This window comes from Xiphophorus maculatus, chromosome 1 (genome assembly GCF_002775205.1).
Source record: "Xiphophorus maculatus strain JP 163 A chromosome 1, X_maculatus-5.0-male, whole genome shotgun sequence".
NCBI classification, from domain to species: Eukaryota; Metazoa; Chordata; class Actinopteri; order Cyprinodontiformes; family Poeciliidae; genus Xiphophorus; species Xiphophorus maculatus.
The window spans coordinates 8,885,821-8,898,476 of record NC_036443.1 but is presented as its reverse complement, the minus strand read 5'-3'; the positions used below and the strand labels follow the sequence as shown (position 1 = coordinate 8,898,476).

At 40.0% G+C, this 12,656-nt stretch overlaps 1 protein-coding gene across 1 annotated transcript in view; it reads right to left on the bottom strand.

Moving 5' to 3' along the window:
• The window catches only part of LOC102225267 (semaphorin-3A-like), a 66,824-nt gene that overhangs the window by 19,362 nt on the left and 34,806 nt on the right, over positions 1–12,656 (bottom strand). The window contains exons 6-8 of the mRNA XM_005800132.2: positions 12,343–12,462; positions 10,797–10,942; positions 9,254–9,368 (exon numbers count right to left, since the gene is read on the bottom strand). Of these exons, the coding sequence (XP_005800189.1) occupies positions 9,254–9,368; positions 10,797–10,942; positions 12,343–12,462 (381 nt within the window). The remainder of the gene's footprint in view (positions 1–9,253; positions 9,369–10,796; positions 10,943–12,342; positions 12,463–12,656) is intronic.

The window sequence follows — 12,656 nt, the reverse complement described above, 5'->3', positions numbered from 1 at the left end:
TCCCTCAAGGAGGCACTCGCTTTCATTGTGTCTCACTTTCTCTGCCCCTCCCAGCCTTTATCCCTCTATCATGCTATCTCTCTGTTTAGTTCCTCATCCATCTGTCTGTCTGTCTGGCCTATTTTCTCCAGAGGATTGTTCTTGTGTCTTCTTCCCAAAACAAAACACGGCCGTTTCCCCCCTGAAGGAAGATAGTCTTGTCTGACCCGCAGACCTGCTGCCTCAGCCCCTATCTTCCTCCTCCTCCCGCTCATCCTAATTGTCTGGTCAGAGACCCCCAGGCAAATACCCCTATTCTCCTCATGTCTCCACTGTTGTTTCTCTCCGTTCTCAAGCCAGCCACCCTGAATACCAACATTTTGCAGACTCTTTCTCCTCTCAGTCGTCTTCGAGTGAGGACACCATCTCACAGTAATTTATCAGGATCAGTCCTCCATCTTGTCTTTAACCCGTTCGGTCAGCGGTCCTAACCTATCTGTGCCTCTGTCTCCATCCTTCTTATTGCAAATGAAAACCTGAAAAGTGCTGAATCTCAGCCCCCTCAAGTCAATATTTTGATAACTTTATGCTGCGATTGCAGTTTTAAGTATCAACCAGCTTGCAGATCTAGCATCTATATGTTTTGCCCATTTATCTTGGTAAAAGCTGCAGCTCAGTCAGATTGGATGGAGATTTCCTCTGGGCAGAACATTTTCAATATTGTTATAGATTCCTACTGGGATTTAGGTTCAGACTTTGAATGAGCCATTTTAACACATTACATTTTTATCTAATCCATTGTAATGTTTAAACCAATTTCAGATTCCTTGTATCTGCTGAGTTAAAATCGTCGGCACAGGATGATGCTGCCACCACCAACTCCATTTGAGGAGGAGATGCATTTTTTAAATCTTATTCTTTAAGCTTCGTTACACATACAGTATAGCGTTGAACCTTAGACACTGTGACGGTTGTGACATGCTAAAAAGAGTAAGGTGTAGGAAGCATGGACACTCTGACAAGGCCCTTTCATAATAAAATATATTTTGTTTATGTTTCTGTTTTCAGCTGTATCTCTTTAGATGGATTTTACTAGCAAAGCAAAACGGGGATAATATTGCTACTTTTCGCAGAAAAAAAAAAAAAAGATGAATCCAGTATAATCTTTATGTCTTCAAATGGTTAAAACAACAATTTATCTCGAGAGGTATAAACTACTGTAGATTAGGACATGAAAATAAAGAAAACATTTTCGGTGTATCTAATTAGAAACATTTATATTTATTGTTTGTAAATAAGGCTTCTACATCGTTAGAAAAAGTAAAGGATTTGATTAGGATTTTCTCAGTCTTGATAACGATCTAAAATGAAACATAAATATGGAAAGAAGTTTGCGATTCCAGGCGTAATGACTTATTTGTTTAAATAAAAGATCATTCCAATTTCTCAAAAACGAAGGCCTTTTAAAGTCTGTTTCATATTTAGATGATTGCCATTATCTTTGACATGCCACATCCAACTCACTGATGACTTTGTGTTTGACAAGCTGAACAAAAACTGTGATTCTGATCTCTGGCGGATTGACTGGCGCAGCTCGAATTTAAAGGATCTGTGTTTAATCCAGTCCAGAAGTCTATAAGTATTATAGGTTTTAAAGGATCCAAAACTGCAAAAAAACTTATCAAAATAGAGCTTCAGCATAAAACCCATCTAGATGAATGGTGTGTGCTTAAGTATCCATAGTATCATAAAAACTGATGTAAAGAAAACTATCTGGAAAGTTTTATTTTTCAATATACATCGTGTTCCAAATTATTATGCAAGTCATATTTTCTCAGATTTTCTTAAATGGTCAATGCAAATGATGATTTTCAAGTCATGAACTATTACAGTATAAATCAAATTTTACTGAACAAAGCTCCCATGAGAAGAGTTTTTTTTTTTTCAAAAATAGAAAACTCAAAATGCACTGTTCCAAATTATTATGCACAGCAGATTTTCTAAACATTTTATGGATTATAAAGAACTTCAAGGGGTCATTCTTTGAATGTGCAGCATTAAATGGTCACATGTACTAAAATCAAAAGCTACTTCAATCAAAAACATCTCAACAGACCGAGTTACATGTTAACATAGGACCTTCTTTGATATCACAGCACAATTCTTGATCCATTGAACTTGTGAGTTTGTGGAAAGTTTCTGCTTGAATTTCTTTGCAAGATGTCAGAAAACCTTCCCAGAGCTGCTGGGTTGATATGAACTGCATTCCACCCTCAGACCTTCTGCTTGAGGAAACTCCAAAGGTTCTCAATGGGGTTGAGGTCAGAGGTCAGAGGAGGATGGTGACCACACCATGAGTTTCTCATAGCAGCCAATAACACAGTGGTATTCCTTGCAGCATTCATTGTCATGCATGAAGATGATTTTGCTACTGAAGGTATGGCTCTTCTTTTTGAACCATGAAAGAAAGTGATCGGTCAGAAAGTCCATCTACTTTGCTGAGGTCATTTTCACACCTTCAGGGACTCTAAAGGGGCCGACCAATGATTCTCCACCAATGATTCACCAATGTGACTTCGGCCCAAAGCATGACTCCACCACCTCCTTGCTGACATCACAGCCTGTTGGGATGTGGTGGCCGTCCACCACCAATCCACTACTGCATCCATCTGGACCATCCAGGGTTGCACAGCAGTCATCAGTGAACAAGTCTGTTTGAAAATTAATCTTCATGTACGGCTGGGCCCACTGAGACCGTTTCTGCTTGTGAGCTCTGGTTAGGGGCCCAGTAGTAGGTTCATGCACCACAAGCCTCTGGAGGATCCTCCACCTTGAGGTTCCAGAGGCTTCAAATAACTGTTTGCTGCTTTGTAAGGGCATTTTAACAGCTGCTCTCTTAATCCAATGAATTTGTCTAACAGAAACCTTCCTCATTTTGCCTTTATCTGTACAAACCCATCTTTGTTCTGAATCAGCCACAAATCTCTTCACAGTACAATAACAACGCTTCAGTTTTCATTAAATATCTAATGTTTTCATACCTTGTCATACTGCACTACACTATCTGATGATTTTCTTCAGCAGAGATCCTTTCTCTTTCCCATATTGCTTGAAACCTGTGGCCTGCTTAATAATGTGGAACATCCTTCTTAAGTAGATTTTCTTTAATTGAGCTCACCAGACAAACTAATCAACCAGCTCTCTGAAATTAATTATAGTGATTCAAAGAGCGCTGTACCGGTCCGTCGTGGTGAAGAGAGAGCTGAGCCAAAAAGCGAAGCTCTCGATTTACCGGTCGATCTACGTTCCCACCCTCATCTATGGTCATGAGCTTTGGGTCATGACCGAAAGAACGAGATCGCGGATACAAGCGGCCGAAATGGGTTTTCTCCGTAGGGTGGCTGGGCTCTCCCTTAGAGATAGGGAGAGAAGCTCAGTCATCCGGGAGGGACTCAGAGTAGAGCCGCTGCTCCTTCACATCGAGAGGAGCCAGTTGAGGTGGCTTGGGCATCTGGTCAGGATGCCTTCTGGACGCCTCCCTGGTGAGGTGTTCCGGGCACGTCCCACCGGGAGGAGGCCCCGGGGAAGACCCAGGACACGCTGGAGGGACTATGTCTCTCGGCTGGCCTGGGAACGCCTCGGGATTCCCCCGGAGGAGCTAGAAGAAGTGGCTGGGGAGAGGGAAGTCTGGGCCTCCCTTCTGAAGCTGCTACCCCCGCGATCCGACCTCGGATAAGCGGAAGAAGATGGATGGATGGATTCAAAGAGCCATGACGCACAATACCATCTAGAAATTTAATAGCACAGCACGGGAGGTGCTGGTGTCTATCTCAGCTAACATTCTGGGCGAGAGGCGGGGTCACCCTGGACAGGTCACCAGTCCATCGCAGGGCAACACAGACACAGACAGGACAAACAACCATGCACACACACACTCAGACCTAGGGAGAATTTAGAGAGACCAATTAACCTGACAGTCATGTTTTTGGACTGTGGGAGGAAGCCGGAGTACCCAGAGAGAACCCACACATGCACAGGGAGAACATGCAAACTCCGTGCAGAAAGACCCCGGACCGGGAATCGAACACAGGACCTTCTTGCTGCAAGGCAACAGCTCTACCCACTGTGCCACTGTGCAGCCCTGCTATAATCCAATTTGCATAATAATTTGGAACACAATGTAGAACTTTCAAAAGTTCTACAAATCATGAAGTGATTTGTTAGAATCACTTCATGAAGTTTTTTTTTTTAGGTCAGATGAAAATCCTCTCGTGGTAATCCTGTTGTGCATTTGTTAATCTTTAATGTTTTTCATTTTTATATTTACTCTCTCATCTGCACCTCGTAAATATAAACCAAAATGCCAGCCAGAAGTCAGTGCATTTCAGCTGAGTTTTGCGTAGAAACCGAAAGACTGAAAGAGAACAGAAGTAGGAGAGCGTTACTTTTGCAATTTCCAATTTTGAAGTCTTACGTAACCTTGAAACACCTGCGACATTGGAGATATTCCCCTGACTTCATTCTTTTTATGTCTTCCTTAGGAAAAATACTTTGTTCTCCCTTTTTGTCTCTCTCCTGAAGCCATGTCTGTTTCTAGTGCTCCTCCTAATATTCTTTCTCCTGCTCCCTTTATTCCCTCAACTTCTCGTTAACAGCATAAAAGCAATAACACAGCAATAACAGCTTCTACACCCCTCATCATCTCCTTTCCCCAGCCTATAACTCTGCTCCATCCCCTCCTCCATCCTGGCTCTCTTGTCAGGTCAAAGCCCACTTGTTCCCTCCCTGCCCCTGCAGCTAATCTGACTGATGGCTCCACCTCTCTCCCTATCTATTCTTTCCTTTTTTCTTTCTTCTCCTGACAAACTGGGGCTCCCTTCAAGCAGTGATGGATTAGACAGCCTCACTGGGGGAGTAGGAATAGAAATGTATTTTCCACTTACAGAACCTGCTTCCATGCCACTTGTAGCAAACTGTAATTGCTGATGAGGCAATTAGGTCAAGAAACATTTTCTAGATTCATCTGAAAGGATTGGAAGATTTTTCATTGATTTATTTTCAAACAAGGAGTGAGCTGGATTTTCCTATTATTGTTTTTTTTTTTTTTTCCTGATGCAGTGTATGATTAAAAAATGACACAACAATTCCAGACATGAATAAGACAGGATTTTAAAAAAGAAGGTTTAGTTGAGAAATGTTGTCCATTCATCCCGACAGGTACAGTTTAAGGTATTTGGAAGCCGGATATCAGAGACGCAGGCTTAAAGGTTCAAGAAATTAAATTCTACAAACTGTATTTATTTTTTAAATTTTTGCTTTTTGTCAGAAAAGCCCTCCAATCAAAACAAAATTAATCTAAAACAAAATCTTTTTATTTTTAAGGACCTTCTGGAGATCAAAAACAAAAAATAAAAAAAGTAGTCATTTTATGAAACAACAAAACTAGGATGGTGAGATGAAGAGTTGAGTTAATTTTCTCTCCACGGTCAGATAAAGTGAAATAACCCCTTAAGTTGACCAGTCATAACGGAGGCTGGTGGCTCACTTTACCTGAGTGTGGTGATTTATTTAATAAAAATAATTATTTTCTCTCTCTGCATATCTTTTTCCAGATCGTGGTCCAGTGGCTGTCCTCAGTTTCTCTAAGAGATCAATAACGGCAACGCCTTCACAGTGGATTTGACCACTTTGTTTCAAGTAATAATTACAGAGTCAGCCATATTTTTTAATAGGCATACCTGAAACTGATTTGAGATTACTTTGAAGCACATGAATATTAATAAACAGGGAATAATCTGGATTTTGACTTCAATGATAAATTATGACAAGAAACACTTTATATTTTAGGTTGAGGATGTTTGTTACTCAATCGTGGCATCGTTTATTTAAAAAAGAAAAAATATGACTCAGTGTTTTGTGATTTTTTCTTTTTTTTTTTTTTTTTACAAAAGAAATTGATTTCTTTTCATTTTATTTCAGAACTTGTCTAATTCTGGTCTAATTTTGGGTCAGATGATTGAAAGTCAGACACAATTCGGTGTTCCAGCCCAAACAAACATCAAAATTGATTTTGGTGTGGATATAAATCTTTCTGGCATGGCACCGACCTCAACCTAAATGTAACATTTGGTCAAATATCCAATCATTATTATAGCCGGGCCCTGATGATGGCTTCAAAAAGAAGAATCCAAAAGATACATTTTTTTACACTAAAGGAAAAACAGGTAAAAAATAATTAAAAGCATTTATGATACATGCAAGTACAGTTTTCTACTCTTATATAAAGAAAAACTAAGAAAATCATATTGTTTAGGTCAATGATGTTTGCAGTTTCCTTTTGTGGATGTAATTTCTAAAAAAAAAACATTTAAATGCAGAGGGTTCTATATATTTTGTTATTTTGAACAAAGAAAAATATTATTTAGATGTTTCTCTTCTTTATGCTCATTTAAAATCATTTGAAAATTACTAACAGGTGCCTGCTTTCTCCTAATTGTCATCTTTTCCAACTTTCAGGAGCATCCTAAACTGTTCCAGGCTTCTTTCCAGTTTCCGAAACGGTTATGGGCTTTGTTTTTTGTTTAGGACATGACTAAACGTTTTACACCCACACAAAAACAGACGAGGAAAAATAACAAAGTATTTTATTGTCTCTACTGGCAGACCGCAGAAGCTTGTCTGTCTCCAGCACTAAAATCTCCCCGCATTGTTCTCCTCGACAGGCAGCAACTACAACAACAAGGACATCAACAGAAACCCACTGAGAATCCTTTCCTGTGAGATAGACTCGCATCTGAACTGCCTGACCTTCTTCTCCACTGGTGTTTGTGGTTCAGTGGGGCTCGACTTGTTTCACGCTGGCGGCATCCACAACAACGAGAAGCCCACAGATTGAAAGTGAGACATACGAGCGTGAACAAAGTCACTCCAACAGCAAAAGCAAAAGCAACAGAACAATGAAGTCCAAGCAAAACTGTCTGGTGAATCGAGCCATGAGGTGATCACAGACCAGATGCTTTCTCGAAACCAAACACAGTGGGAAGTGTTACATAACATCAAGTATGTGAGTCAACAGCCTCAGACAAATGGTAAAAAAAGATATTTATTCTTATTTGGTACAAATAAAAGCTAGACACAATATTTGGTCTAAATGCCTTGGTTGGCCTTGCTGACCAAGCTATTATTACCAATCTTTTCATTTCTTCTTAAAGGCGGGACCATTACTAAACAAAATGTGAATTGTAAACTTCTCAAAACGAATATTTGCTGCTCTAACGGATCTTATTTACATGTTTTACCAGTTTTGTGAGGCTTGTCAGTGAACACCTGACCGGTGAGCCAGTAGGTGGCAGTAATTCAGCTTTAACTTTCCTGCCAACACGAAGAAAAAGAAGTTGACAGTCGGTGAGCATGTTTCTTCTGACCTTGTTGGCTCCACATGTTTGCCTGCATTGGTTCTGTAGCATTACAATGATTCGTGGTGCTGTAGCTGTGAATTTTGCTTGTAGTTTAACTGTGCTAGTTTGTTAAAATTCTGTTGTTTTTTTTCTATCCACCTCATTTGATTTGTGCAGAGCCTGCGAAGAGTCATTGGGATTTTTTTTTCTTTTGCATTTCCTTGCAAAAGTTTTATATTATCTGGACAAAGCTGTGCATTTTGTAAGAGAAGCATGCATGTCAGCATTCATACAATTCCTGTTCTGTCTGTTTTAATTCAGCAATTTTATTCACTAGTGGGGATATTCTGGGAATGATTTTTGGTTTATCTTTAGCATTGTGATGAGTCTTTTGGCCAAATGGACATTGGGTTGCCGTTGTTGTGGAATAGCTGACAAAACCCTCTTTTTTTTAATGTAAAAGTTATTGGTGGTAACTTCAAAATTACCACCATTTTGAAGTGGTAATTCTTCCACTTCAAAATTACGCATAATTTTTTGCTGGTCAACTACATCAAATCCAGATTAAATCATTGAGGTTTTGTGGTTGCAATACAGCAAAAACATGAACACATTTCAGGGGGATTAATACATCTGCAAGGCACCGAGTGTGAGCCCCACAGAGCAACAGAGGTTTATGGGATTTGTAGTGTTTCCGTTTGACAGAGCATGGCATAAACACAACACAGGCAGCAGTCTTAAGCCAATGTGTAAATCCTCAGAATGTGGGACTTGTGGTTTTTGTGTTTGTGTGCATGTGTTGCTGAAGTGTATTCATAAACAAATTCATATGGAGTCTTATCAGATACGTAGAACATGGCCACAGGCACGAGGGACGGAAATGTTTATGCATCTGACAAGTCCGAACAGTTTTTGTGTATACAGACGAGCCGAGGCCTGTGCATGTGTGTTAGCAACTAAAATCAAGCTTTACCTTCAATTTGTGTGCTTACAAGTGCTTCCTAATTTCCCATGTGTGTTTGTTTAAGTTCTGGGCTACATGAAAGAGCATGTGATTTACTGTTCATGAGCTCAGGTACTGCATAAACAAACTAGTTCACTGTGTGGGTCTCTCTGTTTACTCTAAAATCCCTCTGTTTACATGACCAGCTGAGATAAGAGTGTAGCTCAAACCCGCTGCATGCCCGTCTGCTTTTCTATTCACTCGGTCCTCCAAGAGCTGAGAAGAAAAGGTAATGTGGGGGTTGAATGACTGCAGATGCATGCTGGTCCATAACCTGCAGGTCAATGCAAGCATTCACGCTACATTTAATTCTTTATTGTACAAGCCTAATCTTTTACACTGCTGTAAACTGTGAGGTTTATGCCCTGTTGCACATATTTCTTTCAGTGTTGATGTTTTTGTCCACTCACTATTAAAACGACAAAAGCTCCGGCAGCCGGATGGGGAAAGGCAGTGGCCTCCTAAGCCAGGGATCTGTCCATCAAGGGAATCCTTGTTAATAAATAAAGTCTGAAGATCTCTATGTGAGGCCAGTTACCGTGGCAACCATGGGTGAAGCACAGCCGCAAACCCAAGGTGACCAGCCATTTTGTTGGTGGCGGTAACAGTCTGGCTATGCAGACGTACAGTAGGCCGAGGAGGCCGTCAAGCTCCTTTAGGTTTCCTCGGTGTGTGAAATCTCTTAGAAAACACCAGTGGTACGAACACACACCCACACACACACACACACACACACACCCCCCGAGTTGGCTGAATTTCTGAGCTCAATTCCTGTTTTATGAAGCATTCAGTGGCAGAGGTCCAGCTGTTGTTGTAACTCTCGCAGCTAAGGTCTGATTGCGTGTGTAATGTGTTTGCCTTTTGTTTTACTCACGCAGCTGGTCGAAATGTGTCTGCAGGCCGTCTGGTCCTGGAACCGAACACACCATCCGGGCCTTCTGGAAGGTGCTCCACTTATTCACTAAACTCCTCTGACCTCCGATGTCATTCTACAACACAATTTAAAAAGACTTAATATGTTCATGTAAACCTCAAGCTGACAATACAACACGATTAGAAGTGTTTTGTTTTTGTGCACAATACGAAGAAAGGAAAGACGTTTTCCTCAGGTTCTAGCTGCATCACATTACATATACTCAACAGCGCAAAAGTTCATATTATGGTTTCTAAGGAGCCACAAACTGCAAGCTTGTCATCTTTCAATCTGGTTTTGATCAATAACTTTCTAGGCTTTCGGAAATTCTGACAGGCTCTTTCCACTTATTTTCAGTCCACGACTTAAGCATTTTTAGAAATTGTTTTTGTCATTTTTATTGTTCAACCTGGACATTATTAAACTTTATTCAGCAATTAAAATGCCCCTAAGCAATAAATCAGATTTAGAGTTTTAATCCCATTGAATCTCGATCAATTGAATATATGTATACAGATACATATCAACTTAACTTTTCAATACTATTCCAATTTATTGAATGGATCTGTAAAAGAACTGACATTGAAATTAATACCGGCAGTCTGTCACAAAGAAATTACTTTGACATTTTATTGTTGGGTTTTCCAATTGCAGAAGAGCTTTTCGCTGAAAGCTGAAAACTGTACACAGCTGTTGATTGAATAAAGGCTGATGCTTTTCTCAGGACTTGTGTCAGGTTTTTTCTTCACGTTTCTTTGAAGACACGACATAAAGACATTTCAGACACTGTTCATTTCCCTGTCTCCATGCTCCTTTTGTCTTGTACTTTTCCCACATTTCTCGTTTTTATAGGCACACACTGCACAATATGCTGTCATGATCAAGTGTAAAAAATGAACCGAAAATAAGTAAAGCCCAAAAGAGACCAAATAAACTTTTGAAAGACCCTGAGAAAACCTTTAGTACAATTGGTCCATATCCTTTAAATCGTTTTAAGAGGGTCCTGCTGCTTGGAGGTTTAAAACACTAAGGGCATTTTAAATTAATTGTAAATACCAGATATTCATTCTGACATAATTTCTGTAGAAGTCCCAGACAATAAGATCCATTGAAGTATAAAAATACAGGCAGCTGAATATAAAAACCCACAACCAACTTATTAGTAGTTTATTTCCCCAAGAAACGTGAACATTTAAGGTTTTAAACACCAAACGAGTTTTAACAGACAAGCAAATAAAAAAATCTGTTGGTTCTCATTGATCATACATTTTTAAGAATGGTCAGTATTACCGTGAAGCAAGAGATTCTCTATATACAAACTTCAGACAAGCCAACAGGGACATTCAGTTGGACAGAGTCGGTGACTTCAGCACACACCCCAACCTGTGCAGACACACTAATCTGCACGTAGACACTCGCAGGAAAATACCTCTGCGAAAACTTCATGCAGAGAACCTCTGGTCTGATCTGTGTTCCATCTCTGCTCGCCGGACGCACATCGTACCTTGCAAACTCGTGCCACTCTGGAGTAGAGAACCTTCCCAGCCGCCCCCTCTGCCTCCTGGGCACGCTCAGTGAAGAACACGTAAACTTTATCGTCCTCTGGGTTATCAGTTTCAGACAGTGGCGCTACCCGCACAAACTGGGCATCTGGAGACACACACACACAGAAAGATAGCTAAATTATAGCAAATCAACTGTGGAGCAGCACAACTACGCTAACGTCACATTTTCAATTGTGTAACTGAATATGGGAGAGTGACAGCAGAGAGACGATGAAGGTGGAAGTGAGTTTACAGAGAGGAGAGGTGATTGGTGGTTATCGGCAGCAGACATCAGCGTGCTGGTCTGATAAAACACCGACCGGGTGAGCAGGATGAGAGATGCTGATTTTGATCAGGTGATACTACATTTACCTTTTTGTTTACCTTTAATATTTATTTTTCAAATTGAGATGCAAAGATGAAGTTGTGGCAGTTGTTAGTGGGTTATAATTCAAAAAATATCTAGTTAATTCAAACTAGCTGTTGGAGAACAATTCACTTATTCCTAGTGGTGTCGCTGTAGACGTTAAACCAAATCAGTTTCTTTTGGCAGCTAATTGTGTTTTGTCAAACTTACATTTTTAAGTACCGGTAAATGGTTTGCAGTTTTGCTAAAGCTGTTTTTTTCCCCTTGTTTTGATATTCACAAATGTGCCAGCAAAGCGCAGACATGTTCTGACATGACTGCTAGCTGCAGCGTCGGTTGCCTGCTTCTGTAATCAGAAGCTTGACTTGTGTCTTCTGCAGGTGTAGACTGAACATGCACACAACAGTTTCTGCTGCCAACAGTAAAGCAATCGACAAATGTGGTCAAAGAAAAAAAATATTCAACTTGAACTACGTCTGAAAATCTTGCATCTTCACTTTGTCAATGAAAATAACAAACTCTCTCAACTGACTCCCAGAAAAGAAACATTGGTTCCACAGAAAGAAAAAACCTTAACGGCACCACTGAGAGCAGAATGGCACAATTTTAGGTTTTAGGAATAGCAAGCAAGTAGATGTCGGCTTTTATAATAGGAACCAATCATCGTTATTCCAGTCTGCCCAACTCTTACTGCATTCTCAAATTAGAAAAGTATCAAAATAATATTCAATTAATGTTTTTTCAACTAATTAGAAGCACAGAAACAATCACATTAGTATTTAATTAAACTAATAATATTGCAGTGTCTAAACGTGTGCTGTTATGACAAAGATCCAGCTATGATTATATTAATCTGTTGAAGGTGTGAAAGTTAAATGTCCCATGTGTTTTTGTCCATGTGTTGATATGTATTAATCTGGTTTGAAGGTTGTAAACACAGTTCATGCAAAGCATCATGGATTACAGAAAGGTGGACTGGAAAAGGCGTCAGAAAAAAATGAGACCTTTACATATTTTGCCTTAATAATTCTACTGATAATAAAACAAAATTCTTAGTAGAATTATCAATAAACTTCTTAAGGTTTTGTTTTTTGCACTTGCTTGAGTTTCTCAAATGTGTTTCCAGTTCTGGGACTCACCCTGCAGCCAGGTGGAATCGTACTGCTCTGTACGGATGACGTGTCGCCTGCCGAGGCTCCGAAAGAAAGCGGAGTCTCGACTCATGAAGTCTGAAGTGATGCCGGCGTATAACTCTCCATCTAAACAGTAAAACCATTGATTACATCCTTATTCAACACTGCATGACAACTCTGAACAGTACATGTTCAGAGTTGTCATGGTTCTCTCATTCACACATTGAATCTCTTCTTTAGTTAGACTTACTGTAAACATACCCAGCAGCCTAAAGGTCTTTACAACAGTTAAGGTGGTAATATACTATGGGAAAGCTTTG